At 40.7% G+C, this 22282-nt stretch overlaps 1 protein-coding gene across 4 annotated transcripts in view; it reads left to right on the forward strand.

Moving 5' to 3' along the window:
* ZFP64 (ZFP64 zinc finger protein) overlaps positions 1 to 22282 on the forward strand; it is an 83248-nt gene that overhangs the window by 15307 nt on the left and 45659 nt on the right. For 3 of the 4 annotated variants that reach the window (XM_081256755.1, XM_081256756.1, XM_081256757.1), the window contains exons 3-6: positions 1802 to 1963; positions 2939 to 3001; positions 6011 to 6262; positions 12417 to 14223. In XM_081256755.1, the coding sequence (XP_081112881.1) occupies positions 1802 to 1963; positions 2939 to 3001; positions 6011 to 6262; positions 12417 to 13699 (1760 nt within the window). In that variant the 3' untranslated portion in view covers positions 13700 to 14223. Of the gene's footprint in view, positions 1 to 1801; positions 1964 to 2938; positions 3002 to 6010; positions 6263 to 12416; positions 14224 to 22282 lie in introns of those variants that run through there. The other variant, XM_081256758.1, reaches the window with a different exon arrangement.

The following is a 22282-nucleotide window of genomic DNA, read 5'->3' on the forward strand; positions in this document are numbered from 1 at the left end:
AGAGGCAGGTGTGGTTGGTTAATGCATCAAAGAGACTTGGTATGAAGATGGAACATCAGTTTGTCAGACTCTTTCGGCCAGCTTTAAACAAAAGCCACTTCCCCTGACATATTTCAACTGAGGAAAATGGAAACCATGATTTTGCTCAAATACCAAATGCTGATAGAACCCAGCTATTCTTTGACATGCATTGGAATGAAGTTGTCATTGCCAGAGGTGCCCAAGGAGTACAGGTCAGGAACCTGAGTTTCCTATCAAGTATCCAAAGAAATCTAAAAGAATTCATTCAGTGAGTACTATAAAATGTCTAAGGAATATCTATACATATATAAATACCTAAGGAATATGAAAACATTGCATTATAATGTGTTGAATAGGCAACTTTAAAAAATTTATTGTGTACAAAATAATGCTGCATCGTACAGTCTGTAACATCTTAAATTCAAAGAAAGATGATGTTTGTTTTAAGAGAAACTGTAACTAACACCTCAAACCTGTGGAGGGAGTATTACTGCTTCAGGCAAAGCCAAAATAGGGAGTAATGTCAGGCCCATGTTGATTTAAAGAAGAGTACTCTGTAAGTACAATGGCAGAAACGTCAAAGGTGGTGCCTCAGTGACTGAAGTTTGGAAACAGAATATGACATTGGCTCTCAAAGCCATCATTAGGGCCTCTCAGCCTGACAAGTTCATCTAATGAACAAGCCCCCATGGTTGTATTTACTCCTATTTGAAGCCAAATCTCCATGTGACAATTATATGTAATAAAGGAAGAAAGAAAATACATATTCCCAAACCATAAATTTAATTAACAAAGTAGTCAAAAAAATTATAATTGGAAAAAAGAAATTTGAGACTGCCTATTTTACCTGTTATAATGACAAGTTTAAAGACAAAGATGATAAAGATGTTTGGTCTCCTTTTTATTCTTTTTTCCTCAAAATTTCAGTAAGAATACAAGGTTGGTTGGTTTGTTTTAGGAGTACTTGTGTTAAAAAGTATTTATGTTGGGCTTCCCTGGTGGCGCAGTGGTTGAGAGGCCGCCTGCCAATGCAGGGGACACGGGTTCGTGCCCCGGTCCGGGAGGATCCCACATGCCGCGGAGTGGCTGGGCCCGTGAGCCATGGCCGCTGAGCCTGCACATCCGGAGCCTGTGCTCCGCAACGGGAGAGGCCACAACAGTGAGAGGCCTGCGTACTGTAAAAAAAAAAAAAAAAAAGTATTTATGTTTGGAGAGTATTTGTAGTTTTGCCCAGAATTCCTTCAATCAGTTCCTTTCCAGTTGTTTGTTAGGATTTTGTGATAAAGCTTATGAAAGTAACTAATGCTTTTGGCTGAAGTTAACAGAAAACCTACCTGGTAAATGGTAGGGACATTTCTTTTTTATTTAGTAAGTCTAGATTTGAATGGTTTTCAGGGCTCTGGCTCAACATCTGGTTTTCTTGCTCTCCCTTTATGGTTACAGAATGGCTGCCACAGATCCAGACATCACATCCTCACTCCAGCATGTCCAAAGACAGAAAGCGGGGCAACTAGGGCAGCAAGAATGAGCTTTCCTCAACTACCTCTCTTTCTGCCCCCACCTTTTCTTCAAGTCAGGGAGAAAATCTTTTCCCAAAGCCCTGTAGCAGATGTTCTCTAGTGTCTCATGGGCTAGAACGGGGTCACATGATCACTCCTAAGCAGCAAGGGAGACTGGGAAAGCAATCTTAACATGTTCATTCTCTACAAAGGAAGGTGGGCAAAGGGAATACCTATTGGGTATTCATATTATGAAAATTAATAATCATCACATCTTTTAGTTTCAGCTCCAGAATTTGTTTTTGAACATGGCTATCAAACATATCTGCCCACGGAAAGCAATGAAAACCAGACAGCCACTGTCATCTCTCTCCCTGCCAAGTCACGAGCCAAAAAGCCCACGGCCCCAACTGCTCAGAAGAGGCTTAACTGTTGCTATCCAGGTAAAGGCAGCATCTTGTCCTACTTTTGTAGAGAATGTGACATTTAACAGGTCCAGGACTCGAACTCGTGAATTCCTGACAACTGGACGTAGATGTGCTCCAAACTGCTTGGCTTAAAAAAATCAACCCACAGCATTTACATCATCACATACGACCTGTCTCTCACTGTCTCTGGTCACCATGCACTGGGCTCTAAGACTTTAATAGCCATGGGCCTTTCTTTGAATGGGACTAGTGAAAATTTCAGATTACTATGAATTTTTCTTTCTGTGCTATAACTTGGGAAGACATCCAGAAAAATTATTCCTTCCTTACTTTTAAGAAAAAAAAAACCTTTAGGGGGCTTCCCTCGTGGTGCAGTGGTTGAGAGTCTGCCTGCCGATGCAGGGGACACGGGCTCGTGCCCCGGTCCGGGAGGATCCCATATGCCGCGGAGCAGCCGGGCCCGTGAGCCATGGCCGCTGAGCCTGCATGTCCGGAGCCTGTGCTCCGCAGCGGGAGAGGCCGCAGCGGTGAGGGGCCCGCGTACCGAAAAAAAAAAAAAAGATTTTACCAATTGTCTCACTAATGTCCTCTGTATCAAAAGAAAAACTGGTCCAGGATCCAGTTCATAATCACACATTGCATTTAGTTTTCATGTGTCTTTAGTTTCCTTTAATCCTAAGCTTTTGTCTTTCATGACCTTGACAGTTTTGCAAAGCACGGGCCAGTTATTTCATATTGAATAAAATGTTCGTCACTCTGGGTTTGTCTGACGTTTCCTCATGATCAGATTTAGGTGAAGCAATTTGAGCAGGAAGCACAGACGAGATATTATGTACTTGGTACCTGGTATCAGGAGCACACTGATGATACCTGTTGGTCCCGTTACTGTGGGATTAACTTTCATCACTTGGTTAAGGAAGTTTCTGCCAGGCTTCTCCATTCTAAAGTGACTGTGTTTCCCTGTCATTGATCTTTCCTTGCCTTCTTAAGGTTGCCAATTCAAGACTGCCTATGGCATGAAGGATATGGAGCGTCATTTAAAAATCCACACGGGTAAGTGGTTCACACACATCCCTTCTCTGTGCTGGGAGCTGGGGATCCAGACAAGTCAGACACATGATATGTTGCAGAACCTCACTGGTCATCATGGGAATACAAACACAAATGAAATAAAAACGAGATGCTGTTTCTACACATGATTTTGGCAGAAAATGTTTAGAGCAGTAAAATCCAGTGCTGGAACAGATACGAGAAAACTTAGAAGTGGAAATTTGAACTGGTACAGACATTTTGGAAATTGATCTGCCAGAATTAATTAAAATCTAAATGCACATATTCTTCTCATTTGGAGGAGATGATCCTGTAAGTAAGTGTGTGTGTGTGTGTGTGTGTGGTGTGTGTAATGACTGGTAAACAGACGAAGAAGGGGGAGAATAGTGACTTTTCATTCATGTATCTTTACACTGCATCATTGGATACCTGAGTGTGTTTTGCAATTTTGAAAGGGGAATTTAATAAATACTTTTTTTAAAGGAGGGAAAAGGATTGCATGGAAAAAGAAAACTGTGATTGTTTCTGGTAATTTTAATTTTCTCTAATGTATTATTTTTATGTCTCCCAGACCTTCTGCATGGAGAAGGAATTGCTTTTAGACTATTTTTCATGAAGTATTAGATGCTCATAATTCAGATGATACAGTCATATATAAATTCAGCGAGTGTCAATGTGTATAAGGGAGGGACACTGAAATTTGGCATGGGCATCCCTAATTGCCCAAATTCTGCTACTTAGCTTCAGATAAAATATCCGGGAAATAAAATAAAGAAGATAAAATATCCAGCAGTTATCTCTGATATTCCTTGGCCACGGCCAACAGTTGCCTTGTTGCACTGGGATCACCATCATTTCTAATCAGCCTCACAGCGTCATGTCATTTGGATTTCTTCTAGTTATCAGAACCTGAAGTTACTAAGTTTTAGGTATTGGGAAGCATTCTCAATGGAACAAGCAATGAATCTCTCCTGGTGGGTGCCCTGTGTGAAGTTCCAACAGTCACACGTAGCATATTCATCATTGTAAGAGTAAAGTGCTGTCATTATGCATGATAGTTGGGGAAGCATTATAAAAATATAAGTGAGGACAGCAACCTGGAGTCCATCGCTGCAAATCTTCAGGAAGCATCCTCTACTCACAGTTAGCCAAGCTTGGGTTTCTAGGATGATTTCTGCATAACTGCAGCATCTCTGTCAACATCTTCAAGTCAGAGAGTTGACAAGGTGTACTTACCTTAGTTACTTTCGGAGGAGAGGTCACGGCCAGGAGCAACAAGAGTGGGGCTCTTTACCAGCAGAGCTGGCCGAAAACCATCCAGCTCCACCAACATCTGGCATCTGCTCCGTGTTGCACGTACACAGGATGGCGCCCCCAGAAGCTGTTTAGCAGCTGACACTAATGAGAAATTATTGTTCCTGGATTTTTTAATTTGACTGTGACTATTTTTAATAATAAAATTACAATCTTTAATATACTTCTAGATGTATTCTTAAATCCCAGATATTTGTTCTATGAGGATAGTGATCAACTTTGGCTGACAATTGATTTTAGCACTTAGGTATTTAGGATTTGGCCAAAATACATGTTTGATATGTAAAGAGTGAAAATCCTGACTCACAGCCCACATCCTTCTTATCTGACACATGCCCAAAAGTCACCAGTCTTAATAGTCCAGTGTGTCTCATTCTTAAATTTTGGCATGTCTATACCAGGCTTAAAAACACACAATTTACTTTTTCCATCTCTTATTAAGTTAATAATATATACACTATCTGCAACTTTCTGTTTCTCCTTTAATGCTGGATGTATTTCCATGTCCGTATGCATGTATCTACTTCATTCTTTTCGATGGCCAAGTAGGAAATTGGTTCAATAATTTATAGTACATCCATATAGTGAAATACTTCAGCCTTAAAAATCATGTTATAGAAATTTAATGATGTGAAAATAATTGAAATTATTTTAAGTGCAAGAAAGTAGTCAGTGGAGAGGCAGTGTTGCATTTGGCTAAGAAAGCAAGACTGTCCTGGGTTCTAATCCCAGTTGTTGAGAGAATTAAGTAAAATCATTCAGAGGCACAGTACCTTCCAAAAAATAAGTGTTTAAATTGATGTTGGCCAAGAAGGTTTTTGAACCCCAAAATGTGCACACACACATACAAGATAATTGGAAAAGTATACATCAAAAAATTAGCAGTTGTTCACGGGTGGCAAGTTGACAATGTGCGTTAGTGAGTACAGATTAAGCTGCTGTAGCAAAACAGCCCAGCACCAGCTCACACAAGGTGGGGGTTTATGTCTGTCTCACGTAGCTGTCCAGAGGTAAGCAGGTGGTCTAGGCAGGTAGGCAGCTCTGTCCCCATCATCCAGGGATTTAAGTTCTCTCTATGTATTACAGTACATTAGGTTACGTATCCACCATCCGCAGGTATGCTGTCCTCACCTGCTTGTTCACCCTCATGTCTTGGTAACAGCTGGCAAGACAGGTGGAAAGAGAAAAAATAAAAGGAAAGCCATTTCCTTTTACGAAAGGGACACATTTACCTTCTCTGCCATTTGATGAATGAGGACTTCATCACAGAATCACCCCTGGCTGCAAGTGAGGCTGAGAAATGTATTCTTTGGCTGGTCAGACGTGAGCTCTACTAAAACTTAGAGATTCTGAGTTTTAGGGTGTGTCTGTTATGAAAAAGAAAAAAGAACTAATGGGTATGAGACAATGTTTCTTATTTTACTTAGCTGTACTTTAAATTATGAGTTGCCTTCTATTTTAAATTGATAAAGAATTCATCTTCAATGTAGGAAAAATTAGAAAATACTGATAAACAACATAGAAGAAGCAATTCCTCCTCTCCCAAGATGTTAGCTCTTTGCCCTTCATCCGTGTAGTTTTGGGGGGAGTTCTAAATATCCTTGGGTGACTGTGTCTTACGCTTTTCATAAGGCAGTGGGAAATAAGCCTTTTTCCCTTTTCATCTTGTTTCCTGATGCCATCTGTGCACGTTTGAAGGAGACAAACCCCACAAGTGTGAAGTCTGCAGCAAGTGCTTCAGCCGGAAGGATAAGCTGAAGACCCACATGCGGTGCCACACGGGCGTGAAGCCCTATAAGTGCAAGACGTGTGACTATGCTGCCGCGGACAGCAGCAGCCTCAACAAGCACCTGCGGATACATTCCGACGAGCGGCCCTTCAAATGCCAGATCTGCCCCTACGCCAGCCGCAACTCCAGCCAGCTCACCGTACACCTCCGGTCCCACACAGGTACGTCCTTCATGTGGTCCTTACGCTGCGCTCCCAACTGCCTGTTGCCTAAATCACCAGCACCTTCAAGCACTGAGTCACAACCTAAGTAAAGGACCTGGGCATGTTAGTTCATCCCGTGGTTTGCAGTTTTGCTTTTCATCTGCTCAGAAGTTGCTTTCTCTGTAAAATAGGGAAAAACATCAAGGTTATAACTTTATACACATCTTTATGTAGCTTTAGACCCTATTCACTAGTATTTAATTGAGGAAGTGTGCTAAATGAAATATAGATACAAGCAATGCATTTTTAATCGATGTCTGCATAACGTATGGTTAGGCATTTCAGTCTTTTGAAGACTACTCTGATCAGTTCAGCATGGGACAGCTTGATAAAGAAACTCAGCTGAGTAGGTAACTTAACAAATGATGTATGTTTTCCTTTTAGCAAGTGTGTCTCTTAGCTTTTGATACAGTGGTGTAACAAAATCTCAGCAGCATATTATAAAAGCATTTATTGCTCACATACTTCAGGTCAGCAGGGAGTTAGCTAGACATTCCATTGATCTTGGCTGGGCTTAATCACATGTGTGGGAAAGGCTGGCTGTCCACTGACCTTGGCTGGGGATCTGCTGGCTGTCTCCTTGCCTTGGCTGGGGCAGTCTGGCTCTGCCCACATGTCTCATAGCCTCCCTCTGGGACCAGTGGGCTACTCCAGGCTTGTCCTTCTCATGACAAGGGCAGACCTCTGCATGGAAGACAAAACAAGTATGCCCCAATGTGTAAGCTCATTTCAAGCCTCTGCTTGCATCCCCTTGGCTAAAGTTAAATGGTTGGGCCTGGTGTCAAGGGGTGGGGCTGAGCTCACCCACAGTGGAAGGTCATCCCAGGGTTACATGGTAAAGGCCATTTTTTTTGTTGTTGTTGTTGTTGTTTTGCGGTACGCGGGCTTCTCACTGTTGGCGGCCTCTCCCGTTGCGGAGCACAGGCTCCGGACGCACGGGCTCAGCGGCCATGGCTCACGGGCCCAGCCATTCCACGGCACGTGGGATCTTCCCGGACCGGGGCACGAACCCATGTCCCCTGCATCGGCAGGCGGACTCTCAACCACTGCGCCACTAGGGAAGCCCGCAAAGGCCATTTTTGCACCAACCATCATTCACCAGTTCACCCCACCATCATTCACATCTCTCTGACATGCAGATGCATTCATGGCCTCCCAAGACCCACACAAGTCTAGCCAATCATAGGATCAGGAACTTGCAGTCTCCATCAGGTATAGATATGGCTTCTCTTGACCTAGAGCCTCCTGCAATAAAAAGACAAGCTGTCTGTCCCCACGCTCCCAGCATGCAGCGGTGAAACGCAGCCAGGATACTTAAAATATTCCTGCTGTTCCAAAGGGGAAGAACAGGAGGCGCTTGGCAGTCACTGGCACACAGATTTCTGAAATCCCTCTGGGCAGATGGTTCTAGGTCCCCCCACTCTGGGAACAGGGACTGTTTCTCCATTAGGCGTCGACCCGGCTGCCTGCGTTTTGACTCTGCTCCCTGGAGCAGCCTTTCATCACCTCCCTTAACTGCCTCTGAAAAGGAGTGGAAAACGTGCCTTTGAGAAGCTTGCTCAGCCTGCTTCCTGCCTACCGAAAGTTGGGATCTTTTTAGATTTTAGTTTAGTCTAGACTGACAGCTTTGCTGATAGAGCTATCTTAAAAACGTTGTGAGTTTCCTGTGTATCTGTGTGCCAAAAGCCACATCCATAATTCTTTTGGAGACTTGCCTTTCCTCTAAACTCAATTATAGGCACTTTCGGCAAATAACGTTCTGTAGGTTGAAGCCGGTGAGACTTTTAGGAATCCTTGTCCAGCTGAGAGGACTTACTGGGCACCAACTTTATTCTTTTGGAGATTTCGACAAAGAACCTTATGCTTACACCCTTCGTTTCTCATTCGTTCTTCCCTCTGCGATCAGTTCCCTGGATGTGATCTCTGTCCCCAGGATTTTGTCTTACTTTGAAAATCTTTTGCTGGTTGAAGATGGGAAACTTCATCTAACCCAGCACATCTTTGATTTTCTGTATTCTCGCTAAATTCCATTTTGAAAATGGCCAGTTCTTTTTTGAATTTGTCTCTTTCTTGTGGGACCTTATCATATGCAGCTTGTAAGACACCTTCACTGTTCTGCTTAGAACTAATGAATCTCTTTGCTCAAGTCCAGAATTCAGTGGGTACATTTTCTATCTTCTAAGTTACGACAGGTGACAGTTTTCCCAAATGCTTGCCGTGAAATGTGTGCACTGCCCCTTTTCCAGCCTTTACCTGCACCCCCAAACCCAAAGCTACGTATTTTAGTTTTCTGTTATGGCAGCGCTCTGTTTCTCGATGCCAGTATGTATATCAGTTGTCACAATAATGCAGTGTAACAAAAAAACCCACAGAACCTCGGTGGATACAACAACGTGCTTTCTCTGTTCATGTTTGGGGATCAGCTGGGTGTCATCTGGGCAACTCTGCTGGTCTTTGCTGGGCTCACTTACAAATCTCAGAATCTGCTGGCTGTGGGCTGGCTGTCCACTGGCCTTGGCTGCAACAATCCAGCTGTGCTCCACGTCTGTCGTCCTCCTCCTGGGATCAGCGGGCTAGGACAGGATTGACCTTCTCCTGGCGATGGATGACAGAGGTACAAGTGAGCAAACCCCGATTCACAAGCCCATTCAAGCCATTACTTGTATCAAGTCTAGTTAACATACCATCAGCCAAATCCCATGATGTGATAGGGCCTATTTTATTAGGGGTCGTGGCAAGTCATCCTGCCCCTGTCGGGAGAGCATACATAATTACATACATGGCAGAGGCCATGGCTACAGGGAGCGATAGGAGGTGGGGAGGTCTGGGGACATTAATCTACTACGGCAAGTTAAGACATTGGCATAACTGGCGCCCATCTGATTTTCTTCAGAAATCTCCTCAGCCTAAGTTAGAGGCACTGAAGGATTCATTTAGGGAAGTTGTTCAGAATCATCTTGACTTAGGAGGGTAAACTTAACCATCTCATTTATAATAGCATCTTTAAGTTGGTCTAGAAAAAGTGTATTTTCTAAAAATTTAAATGTATGCCATTTATGCAGTATCTCCATGGAATGTTCATTTCCCTTTTATAAATCTGTGGCACTTGTAAAATTTTACAAATTGTAAAATTAATAGGATTTTGTCTTTACCCTTCCAACACTTTGATCAACTATATTGTCTCGGTAGCAACCTAAACTCAAGAAAGATCTGTCAGCATAAATATATCAGTTGCTTGTTCACGGAGCAACATTCATTAAGTCCTCACCAGGCACCAGACACTGCGAGGGTCAGGTAGTGGGCAGGAATGAACGGAGTCATTAGCTTTGGGGAGCTTATGGTCCAGTGGCACTGGTACTGACCAGTCTGCCTCATTTAAGAAATAAATCTATGGTGAAAAGGAAAAAGAAGAAGCAAAGAAGATAATGATGATGAAAAGATTTAAACCCTTTGCCTTCACGTCAAAAAGTGTTGTTAAGCTCTGTGACTCAGCTGTGAGATTTGGTTATCTGGTTTTTCTGGATTTGACCTCTGCTAAATTGCTTTAAAAAAAAAAAAAAGGCAAACAGATCGTCACTAATTTGGGCAGTGATGTAACTGGAAGACCTAGCAGAACATTCTAGAGCAGTGATTCTTCCTCTGAGTCCATAGACACCTCCACCCAGGGATCCATGAGTAGAATTTAGGAGGACCCTGAACTTGGATGAGGAAAAAAATTACATCTTCATTTTCACTCATCTTACTGAAATGTGATGTGTCCTTCAGTTATGAAAATAGGCATCCAGTCTGATTACAGTGCATGTGAACTTGTCGCCAGCAGAAATCACAGATCTTTTTATAACGTGTTTCTGATAGATCAAAACATCGTTTACACTCTTCTCTATTTAGAAATCGGTGTAGTCACTAGACCCACCGCTAGAGCTTGTTACTTAATGCACAGACATTGCCAAATCACAAATTTTTTAAAATTATTTAATAATTTTCAATATAATTAGCTTCTTTTGTATTCCTTTTGATTTTTATTTTAGTTTACTTTGTGCATTTAAACATTACCCCGAGAAAGCGTACGTGGGTTTCACTAAACCTCCAGAAAGGGGTCCGTGGCACAAAAAAGGTTGAGAGCAACATTCTAAGGCAGAAGTCAGCAAACTTTTTCTATAAAGAGCCAGGTAGTAAATATACTTTAGGCTTAGCGGGCCATACAGTGTCCATCACAATTTACTCACCTCTGCCAGTTGTAGCATGAAAGCAACCAGAAACAACACACAACAAATGGACACGGCTGTGTTACAATAAAACTTTATTTACAAAAACAGGCTGTGGGCTAGATTTGGCTCACAGTCTGTATAGCTTAGCATTCCTTGTTCTAGAGTTTCACGTGAATGATCTCAGTGGCATTTAGTCCTGCAAAGCATTGTTTAGTTTGGGGCTTCTTCCTTTTCTCGAAGCTTGTTTAATTTGCTCCATCATTAATTGCATTTATTAAACAGCTCATTGTGATGTTATAGGTCTTATACCAAAAAGCCAGAACACAGTCCCACTCTTTTGAGCTTATGGTAAGAAAGCAAACATTGGTCATATGTACAGATAATCACCTAGCATCCAAGAATACCAGCTTTGGCTACATACTCTAAGATGTTAACCAGTATATGACATTCTGGAAAGGGTAGAACTATAGAGACAATTAAAAATATCAGAGATGTCAGGGTGCCGGGAGTGGGGTTAGGGGTGAATAGGTGTAGCACAGGTCATCTTGAGAGAAGTGACACTATCCTGTCTGCTATTGTAATGGTAGATATGGAATAGTATACATTTGTTGAAACCCATAGAAATATACAAAACAGAGTAAATCCAAATGTCAACTATGGAGTGTAGTTAATAATAATCTATTAATATTGGTTCATCAGTTGTAACAAATGTACTGCATTAATGCAAAATGTTAATAATAGGGAAACGACGTGCAGGGGAGAGAAGAAGCGAGCATATGGGAAACTCTGTACTTTCTGTATAATCTCCCCAAACCTAAAACTGCTCTAAAAAAGTAAAGTCTTTTAATTAAAAAGAAAAAAAAAAAAAGAATACCCGCTTTGGAATCAGCCTGGGTTGGAATCCAAGCTCTGCCATGTACTACCGAGTGACTGGAAACAAGTGATAGAGTCGCTCCAGGCCTCAGCCTCCTCACTTGTACAGTAGTGTTGAGAATAAGATTGATAATAGTACCCACCTCATGGGAATGTCGGGATCATCAAATGAGACCATTCTTGTGGAATGCCCAGCAGGGCGCCTGCCATCCGGGAAGCCACCACCGAAGAACCTTAGCTGCTGTTGTTTTGCTTGCTTAAACAATATTGCAATGGGCGGGGTCACCAATTCGCTTGAATTATCAGATGATTGGGACTTGGCATTCACTGAGGAAATACATTTGGAGTATCATGTCCTTTCAGATGTTGCAATTCCGCTTTTCCTGTTCATCTTTCACCGAACATGAATTTAAAAAAAAAAAATCAAGCAGCTGGATTTTGTAACTTCACGAGTAAAGAACGCAGCTGGCAATGTGGGATAAATAAGTTGTGCGCAATAAACACGTCTTTATTAATAAAAATCTGCATGAAGTGTAAGCTGGGCGTTTCAATCATTGTAAAAAGAATATTCTGATGAGTGAGCATGGAGCTGACTGATTTGAAAATGTGCCCTTGAATCTGTTACAACATGTAACTCAACCAAAATCAACGGATTATGCAAAATTATGCAACTGTGAATGGTTCCCTAGCAGAGCGAACACAATAACCATAGGAACGATAGCTTGATTGTTTTCAAGGATATACTAAGTGTATTTGCAAATCTTATGTTTTTTACTGGGGACAGTTAAATAGCTTAATTTTCAGTCTCCGTTCTTCTTCTGGGTGTTATAATGGTGGTGGTGGTTTAAGTTTGGGAAAAGCAGAGAAGCCCCCGACCCCTCTTTTTTTTCTCCCAGGGGCTGCTAGGAGCTGCAGTTAGAAGGTCTCCACCCGCCTGCCTTGGTATAAGCGATTTTCTGGTGTGTGCTTCGGGGGGATCCGCTATGGTTGTTGCCTGCCTGTTCTTATCGAAACTCACCTTGTGTTGACAGGGGACGCCCCCTTCCAGTGCTGGCTCTGTAGCGCCAAGTTCAAAATCAGCTCGGACTTGAAAAGGCACATGCGCGTGCACTCGGGGGAGAAGCCTTTCAAGTGCGAGTTCTGCAATGTCCGCTGCACCATGAAGGGGAACCTCAAGTCGCACATCCGCATCAAGCACAGCGGGAACAACTTCAAGTGTCCGCACTGCGACTTCCTGGGGGACAGCAAGGCCACGCTCCGCAAGCACAGCCGGGTGCACCAGTCCGAGCACCCCGAGAAATGTTCCGAGTGCAGCTACTCCTGTTCCAGCAAGGCCGCCCTGCGCATCCACGAGCGCATCCACTGCACCGACCGCCCCTTCAAGTGCAACTACTGCAGCTTCGACACCAAGCAGCCCAGCAACCTGAGCAAGCACGTGAAGAAGTTCCACGGCGACGTGGTCAAGACCGAGGCCTCGGAGAGGAAAGACACGGGCCGGCAGAGCAGCCGCCAGGTGGCCAAGCTGGACGCCAAGAAGACTTTCCACTGTGATCGGTGCGATGCCTCCTTCATGCGCGAGGACTCGCTCCGCAGCCACAAGCGGCAGCACAGTGAGTATAATGAGAATAAGAGCTCGGATGTGACCGTCCTGCAGTTTCAGATCGACCCCAGCAAGCAGCCCGCCGCGCCCCTCACTGTGGGGCACCTCCAGGTGCCCCTCCAGCCCAGCCAAGTGCCCCAGTTCAGCGAGGGCAGGGTCAAAATCATCGTTGGCCATCAGGTGCCCCAGGCAAACACCATCGTCCAGGCTGCGGCGGCCGCAGTGAACATCGTGCAGCCCGCCTTGGTGGCGCAGAACCCAGAGGAACTGCCCGGGAACAGCCGGCTGCAGATCTTACGCCAGGTCAATCTGATCGCCCCTCCTCATTCCTCGGGGTGTCCGAGCGAGGCGGCGGCGATGCCCCAGCCGGCTGTCCTGCTGACCACTCACGACCAGACGGACGGAGGCACTTTGCACCAGACCCTCATCCCCACGGCCCCGGGCGGCCCCCAGGAAGGCTCTGGCAACCAGACTTTCATCACCAGCTCGGGCATTACTTGCACTGACTTCGAAGGCCTGAACGCTCTGATTCAGGAGGGGACCGCTGAAGTGACTGTGGTCAGCGACGGAGGCCAGAACATCGCCGTGGCCACCACGGCTCCGCCCATATTCTCCACCACCTCTCAGCAAGAATTACCCAAGCAGACTTACTCCATCATCCAAGGAGGCGCCCACCCAGCTTTGCTCTGTCCGGCGGATTCCATACCAGACTAGTGCTTATAAAACAAAAGAAAGGGGGGAAAAGGAGTGACGAAAAGAGAAGGCAGAAATGGAATTCTGTAAGAGGTTTGCCCTTAATGTTTTTAAGGATTGTTGTGAAAACACCCCGCCCCCATAATAAATTGTAATTTTATACTGCTTACTGAAATTTTTTTATGCTGCGATAATTGTGAGACCTCTGAATCGCGGTGTTCTAAGTGCTGTAGAATCTTAAATACTACCAAGAGGATCCCGATTAGGGGTTGGAATGAAATGAATTGAGTAGTGAATACATTTGTTTGCTTCCAACTTGATTTGCCAACTCTAATAAAGGTTTTTTCATCTCATTAAATTTGTGTAGTAGATGGTGCTTCTCAGCCTCTCTTAAGTCCCCATTCTGAAATACCCCCAATGTTTGGGGTAATAGTGTTTTAATACATGGATACAAATCTATCGGCATGAAGGACCATTTTCTACATAATGTTACATGGATTTTTGATCCAAAAAAAAAAGTTTCGCGTAAATGAGGGGAAAAAAGGAATGGTTTCCTAATAAATTGATACATCATTAAAACATAACAAATGTTAGTGATTCTTTAGAGTCACAGTATGATTTGGGTTATTGGGGTTTGAATTATATAATTAAAGAGAACTTGAAGAAGCAAAGCTTCTTAGTCCTCTCTCATAAATAGTATATAAATGCCTTACCTTCTTCACAGTCAAATATGTGTGGTGCCTAAAGTGACCCAACTATCATTTTTATTTTGAAACTTCAGAGTGACAAACCTGACGTTTCTGTTTAGATGCTAATATAATTAACCTTTAGGTTAGGTTAATTATAATATTAACCTTTAGGACAGTTTTCCAGGATGGCATTGTTTTAGACAGTAATATACGTGCAGTCCCAGGGATCAGATGAGAGGTCCAAAGCATGGGCTGTATTGAGGAGAGGGAAATTTCAAATTTCAGTCTGTTTTGAATGGAAATGCTGTGTGATCAATAGGTGGCGCCAGACAGCGATCTCAAATTACCCGTGCTTGGCTCCAAAGACCTGAATTTGGGTCTTCGTCTCTGATTTCCAGCTTCTAGAATTATCTTCAACTCAGGGTGGGCTCTTAAATAAACACTGCATAAGTGAAACATGTTGTCACAGCATGAGCAAGGATTGGTGAGGAGGGGAGGTTACTCTTGTGAGAGAAGCATATTTAAAACGTGAGAACACTTTAGATACATTTTTACCAGAGTAATCAACATTTTAATTTTATTCCCTAACACACAAACTTATTAAAATTCTCATGCATTTCAATTCACTTTTACATAAAGATATTATTCCCTCCCCCCTTTTTTTTTGTAGTAACAAACTAAGGAAATATGGAAAATGGTGATGCTGAAAACCTTGAGAATTGCCTGTTGGAAATAGAAAGTCAGCATCCCTTAGGATACACATACAGGGACTTCCCCAGTGGTCCAGTGGTTAAGACGCGGTGCTTCCAATGCAGGGGACGCGGGTTCCATCCCTGGCTGGGGAACTAAGATCCCACATTGCTGTGCAGCGTGGCCAAGAAAAAAAAGAAAACACACACATACATATATATCCTCAAGCTGGGCTTTGTCTTCTTTCTTTTTATTTTTGATCCTTCTTCTTTGCCAGAAATTATTTTCGTATCAGCAGTGATGATAATGCATCATAACTATGGTTTGGTAAGAAATCAAAAAAGCTTGCAGCTTACTCTGTTAGTATTTTAGTAATTTTATCACTTTAGAATTATTGCTTGCAGTTCTTTAGGAAACTATTCAGCCGTTGGATTTTACCTGGGAAACTTCTATTGTCATGAACCTGTGTTCTACATCTTTTTTCCCAGTGTGCCCCTAGTTTCAACTTTTAAATGATTTTTTTCCTGATTATAAATGTAATGTGTATTCAAGATACAAAATATGGGAAACACGTTATAGATCTTCCTCGACATACAAACGGGTTATGTCCTGATAAACCCATTGTAAGCTGAAAATATCATTAAGTTGAAAATGCATTTAATACAGCTAACCTACCAAGCATCATAGCTTAGCCTCACCTACCTTAAATGTGCTCAGAACATTTACATTAGCCAACAGTTGGACAAAATCAGCCTATTTTAGAAGAGAATATTGAATAGGTCCTGTAATTTAATGAATACGGAAAGTGAAAAACACAGATTGGAGGGGTACAGAATGGTTGTAAGTGTATCAGTTGTTCACCTTTGTGATCCCATGGCCGACTCACTGCCACTGCCCAGCATCGGGAAAAAGGATCAGACCACATAGTGCTAGCCCAGGAAAAGATCAAAATTCGAAGTATGATTCTATCGAATGTGTATTGCTTTTGTACCATCGTAAAGTCAAAAAATTGTTAAGTTGAGCCATTGTAAGTTGGGGGCCATCTGTATGTATATTATTAAGAAAAATTTAAAAGTCACTAATAATTTTACTATCCAGATGTAAAAATTGTGACCATTTTAATGGACTTCCTTCTAATCTTTTTTTTCTATGCTTGTGTATGTTTTCTATTTTTTAAATTTTATTTATTTATTTATTTATTTATGGCTGCATCAAGTCTTAGTTGCGGCATGTGGGATCTTTCATTGTGCTGCGGGCTCTTTGTTGTGGCGCGTGGGCTTCCTTCTAGTTGTGGCATGCAGGCTTCTCTCTAGTTGTGGCGTGCAGGTTTTCTCTCTCTAGTTGTGGCACACGGGCTCTGTAGTTTGTGGCACGCGGGCTCTCTCATTGAGGCGTGCGAGCTCAGTAGTCGTGGCACGCGGGCTCTCTCATTGAGGCGTGCGAGCTCAGTAGTCGTGGCACGCGGGCTCAGTTACCCCACGGCGTCTGGGATCTTAGTTCTCCCACCAGGGATTGAACCCGCGTCCCCTGCATTGGAAGGCGAATTCTTTACCACTGGGCCACCAGGGGAGTCCCGTATGTATGTTTTCTACTCCAGTTACAGAGTTGGGGTTGAATTGAGCATACTGTTTTCTTTTTATATACTATATTTCTCTTTATATCATTATATCTCCACGGAACTTCTGCCCTCCATATATACATATAATGCACATACACACACATGCATATTTGGATTTTTTAACAAACTACAACAGCAAAACTTGTTCCTTGTGATAAACTATATATAGAATTGTACAAAAACCAATCCAATAATCTCCAGCCTATTCTCACCCCACCCAAGGTAAGTAAGAGACCCAAGGTCTCTGCGTTCATACCAACTTAAAAGATAACCTAGAAAAGTCTTTCCCTTATTTTTATAGTAATTGTATCACACTATGTACATTTCTCTCTACCTTGGTCTTATTATTCCATTTATTAACAGTACTGTGTGTCAGTACAGCTATGCCTAACTTTTTTTTTTAAGCAAACGGTAGACTATGACTTACCATGTTATAAGCACCATGCTTTATTCACCCATCTCCATATTCATGGGTATTTTGGTTGTTTTGGGGTTTGTTTGCCATTACAAACTGCCACAGTAAACATCCTACATAGTTCCTCTTATTCAGTTGTGCTTTCTTTTCTTTCTGTAGGTTAGAGTCCCCAAAGTGAGTTTCAATGAGTTTCTGTAGTTTGTACTTGCATAGATTCAGATGATTTTTTCAAAACGATAGTCTCGGTGATAGTCTCGGTGGTGGTGGTGCGGGCTCCAGCTGTCATGAATCTTGTTACCAATTTTTTGAAGTTTTGTAGGTCTGATGTGTGAAAATGGTAATCTGGTCTTTGTGCATTTCCTGAGCTGGTGTTTTGATCTGCATCTCTGTGACATCTCTGCATAGACTTGTTGATTATCTGCATTTTTCTTATCTATGAACTTTAAACTCATACTCTTATTTTTCTCCTTGGGTTGCTGGGCACCTGAGGATGTGAACCCCATGTCTGTCAAACGGTGCTGAGTTTTCTCCCCTCCTATCCTTTGTCTTTTGACTTTCCTCATGGTGCTATTTCCATATAAAAATAATCATTTTGTATGCAGTCAGATTCTTCTAGTGCTTTATTTGTGGCTCCTGTAGTTTCTAAGAAAGTCCTCCCTTCCCTTGAGGTTTTTTTCTTTAATATTTTCATTATTTGTTTTCAGTTTCTGCAGCCAGAATTCATATTTATGTGTGTATGATATAGGAGTTTAGCTGCCCAATTATACCAGGACCATGTGTTAAACAAAATGTTATTTTCCTTAGAACGGAAATCTTAATTTCACCTTTAGATGAAGTTCCCAAATATACTTGGCTCTATCTCTAGAATCTCTGTTTTGTCTCACTGATCTTTATATCTTCTCTGGGTTGCCAACATTACATATTTGATTGTATTAGCATTAAGGTAAGCCTTAGTATCTTTTAGACTTGCAAAGCCTCCCCGTAGCTATTATTTTCCAAAATTTTCTTAGCAATTCTTAAATATTCATATTTCTAAACGAACTTCATTTTGTCCATTACCCCTCCCCCCATAAAAAGTAAACCTTTTGAGGATTTGTATTAGAATTGTATCTGTATGGTTACATGAACTCATGAAAAGAATGACTAAAAACTGTTAAATCTGGGACTTCCCTGGCGGTCCAGTGGTTAAGACTCCGTGCTTCCACTGCAGGGGGCACGGGGTCGATCCCTGGCTGGGGAACTAAGATCCCACATGCCACACAGCGCAGCCAAAAAAATAAAAAATAAATGTTAAATCTTCCACCCAAAAACTTCTATTTAAACCCTGTTGTAATATATAGTTTTCTTCATATACAGTCTATTCTTATTAAATAGGGCCTGTATTGTTGTTTTGAATTCTATTGTAATTGTAAATAGGATTTTTTTTATGTTAAGATAATTATTTGTTGCAAGCATAGAGAATAGCTATATTTGGTATATTTGTCTATATTGTACTACCTTAGAAAAAAATTTTTATTAATTGACAGTGTTTATTAGAAACTCTTGGTCGCTGATAAATATGACATGATGGTTGTGGTATAGTCACCTCATTCCCAGGTGTTTTTTTCTCGTCCCTTGCAGTACTTATACTATTTATTTTGCAGTCTTGTCCTATTGTATTAGTCAGAACCTCCAAACAATGTTGAAACAGCTGGCATCCCTGTTGCATCTCTAATTTTAACTTGAATAGCTTTAGAATTTCCCAATTTAATATAATATATGCTATTCCTTGGGTGACAGTTTTTATAGTGCTTAGTCATTTTCTTCTCCCATTTTCAGAGTTTTTATCAAGGTGGGTTGCTGATTATTGTCAAATATCTCTTAACTATCTCTTGACATAAATATTTGGGTTTTGTACTTAATATGTTGATATGTGTTGATAGTGTAGGACATAGCCTGGTACTGAAGCCTCTTGCATTCCTGAAACAAACCGTCTAGGTCATGTTGGATTATTCTTCTAATACATTCCTAGATTTCATTTACTAATATTTTCCTTGAAATTTTTATAACCATATGTGTAAGTGCAGTTGAATGCTGGTTTTCTTCTTTATTCTCTGACTTTGCTTGTTTGTTTGTTTTAGGTTATGTTTCTCTGAAAATAAATTGAGGCTCTTTCCTCCTTTTTCAGTGACCAGCAATAGTTTGTTATTTCAGGAATTATCTGTTTATTTTCTGGGCTGATACCCTTTTTCATTGTACATTCTTAACAAACTTTCCATTTTTTTCTGTAATTAATGGTCTATTTGGACTTTATGTCTCAACCTGATAAATTTTGGTAATACATACTTTGCAAAAGACAAAATCATTCATTTTGCTCTGTAATTCCACTTAACATTCTCCTAAAATTATTTTAGAAGCTTTGGCTTTTTTTTTTGATCTAACAGTGCTCTTGTTACTTTTTTTTTGTGGGGGTTGGTTTTGGGGGAGTTCGGGGGGCTTGGGGTGGGTTGTGTTTTGTTTGTATTTTCAGTCTTCTCCTTAGGTAGTTTGCCAGGAGTTTATCTGTTTTGTCATTTATGTAAAAGTAAAGCTTTTGCTTTTATTTATTCTCTCTCTACTCCTCCATTTTATTCATTTCAGCATGTATCTTTATTTCAGCATTATCTTTATTAATTCTTTCCCCTGCTTTTCTTTCAGTTTATTTTGTTAGTCTAATTTCCTGTATTAAGTTCACCTATTTTCAGCCTTTAATAATGGGAAAGCATTTAAAGCTGTATATTTTCCAGTATGACTTCACCTATGTTAAAAGATCATTTTTTTCAAAGTTAAGTCATGACTACCATACAAATATAAAGTGAGCATGTGTTAGCAATTTTATTTAATTCATTAATTAATGAGGAAATCAGTAAGTTGTTACAACAGGTTTGAAGGAGAATTCAGTGAATGCTTACACAGGCAATCAGGAATGCTGAAACAAATTTACAGACAGATGCAAAACTGGTTAGGGTCTACAGGGCAACCATCAGTTGCATTCCACCCACAAAGTGTGTTTACATTCTTATATGTTTTTTGCATTATTATATGTTTCTGTAGCTCACAAAGTTGTAAAATAGCTCAAAAACACTAAAAGGCATTGACCGCTATAGAATTAGATAACCCAGAGCTGGGATATGACAGGACAACCAGTAATCTTTTTTGCCTATTTCCAAGTCTTTCAGATATTTTCATGACATCCATATCCCTATAGATTTTTATATGAAGTGTCCTTCTTTTGTAAATTTCTAGATACTTCATTATTTCAGTTTTAGGGTTGGTTGGTTTGTTCAGTAAGTCAGGGGGATAAAACCCAAGAGTTATATAAAGTTTTATTTCTTATTTTTCAAGTAGTTACAGTTTGTGAAACTATATTTTCATTTTTGGTTTCTGATATTAATGAGTTTTGATCTGAGAATATGACCTGTAAAATATGCGCTTTTTGTAATTTATTAGTTTTCTTTATGGCCATGTACATGACCAATTTTTGTAAATGTTTGAGGAGATCTATGAATCAAGCATGTTGACTTTGTTATTCAGATTCTCTTAGTTTTTGTCTGCTTGATAAACTTTGAAAGAAGTACTTTTAAGCCTCTTACTATGGCTGTGTTTTTTTATCATGCTTTTCTTGTATTACTGTGTTTCACTTTATTATATTTTGTCACATGTTGTTTGATGCATGTAAGTTTGCGGCTAATAATAGCATAACATAAGTGTTCGTCGTCAATTTACATTTTACCCTTTAGTATATGCCTGATCTTTCTATTTAATAGCTTTGGGCCTTAAATTACACTTTATTTAATAACAGTATTCTAAGTCTTATTTTATATTTTATTACATTTGCTTGGTTTATCTTTCCCACTCAGTGGTTTAATATCTTCCTTTAATAGCATGTCTTTGTCTTTGGTTGGAGAAGTCAAACTGTTTGCATTTCTCATAGTAACGTATACTTGGTATTATTCATTTCTGTCTTATTTAATATTTACTATTTATTAAACTTTGTAATTTTCTCCTTTTTCTTTTCTAACTTTTCACTTTGTTCTTGAAAGTTCTTATATGTTTCCATCCTGCTAATAGTTACTTTCTAAACTCTAGCGATTATTTTTAAATCGATTCCTCTATTGCTATATCAGATATAAATATCAACTAGGCCCAAACCTTTCATTAAGAAGTCTCCTCCTCACAAGAGGAGGCCGTTGAGCCACATCTCTTTCTACAACCCCTCTCTCCAAATCCTGGGTGTTGCTGAGGTAGCTTGTGAGTTTACTTCCAGGCTTTTGTTAAGTTTTGCCCTACAGTATGTCTCTTATGTTCTAATTCCCAAATCACCACATCAACTGAGATTTAACCAAAGATTGCAACATTCGTTTTTCACCATAATTTCTTATACTCTTCTTCCCGTATTTCACATCTTTACTCTGAGTTTATCCTTATTCCGTTAATTTCTTGAGTATATTCCTTAGAAAGGGCACATAGGCTGGTATTTCTTTTGTCCCAGCAGATGAATGATACCTTTGCACAGCAGATTCTTTTCTCTTCAGTAATCTTTAAATTCTGTTCTCTTGGAGATGAGAAGTTTGATACTGATCTGATCCAATTCTTGAATGCCCTAGATCCAGCGACCAGCAAAGTTGAGACAAAATGGTAGTGTTGCCAGGAAGAAAAGTTGGGAGGTCTCTCACCTCAGCCAGTCGGGTTGAGAGAACCAATCTCTGAAATTTCCAGAACAGAGGGAGGGGACTGAAAATGGGAAACATTACTAATCTTGAAAAATTTTTGTTGTTCATTTCATCCCACTACTCAGCAACAAAATTATAGTTCTATAAATTGAAACACATTTTTTATTCCCTTTGACTGTAGGGCTCCAAGCTTTAAACATTTCTTTTACATCAAATTATCATTCAAAACAACTTTTTGTTGTTGTTATGTTGTAAACTACATAATTATATTACACATTTTTGATAAATAATTAAAATAAGCAAAAGTATATCAATGAGATTGATAGGCCTAGTTTTTAATCAGCTTATATATCTGTGATGAATATTACTTAAAAAAAATTTTTTTTTTTTACCAACTGCTAGAATGAGATACAGATCTCTTTCAGTTATAGTCCCAATTTTCTTTTTTTATTGATGTAAATGCTGAGAAGTCTCATTCGCATAAATAAGGATAGGGACATA

This window comes from Mesoplodon bidens (genome assembly GCF_964165515.1).
Source record: "Mesoplodon bidens genome assembly, chromosome: 15".
Lineage (NCBI taxonomy): Eukaryota > Metazoa > Chordata > Mammalia > Artiodactyla > Ziphiidae > Mesoplodon > Mesoplodon bidens.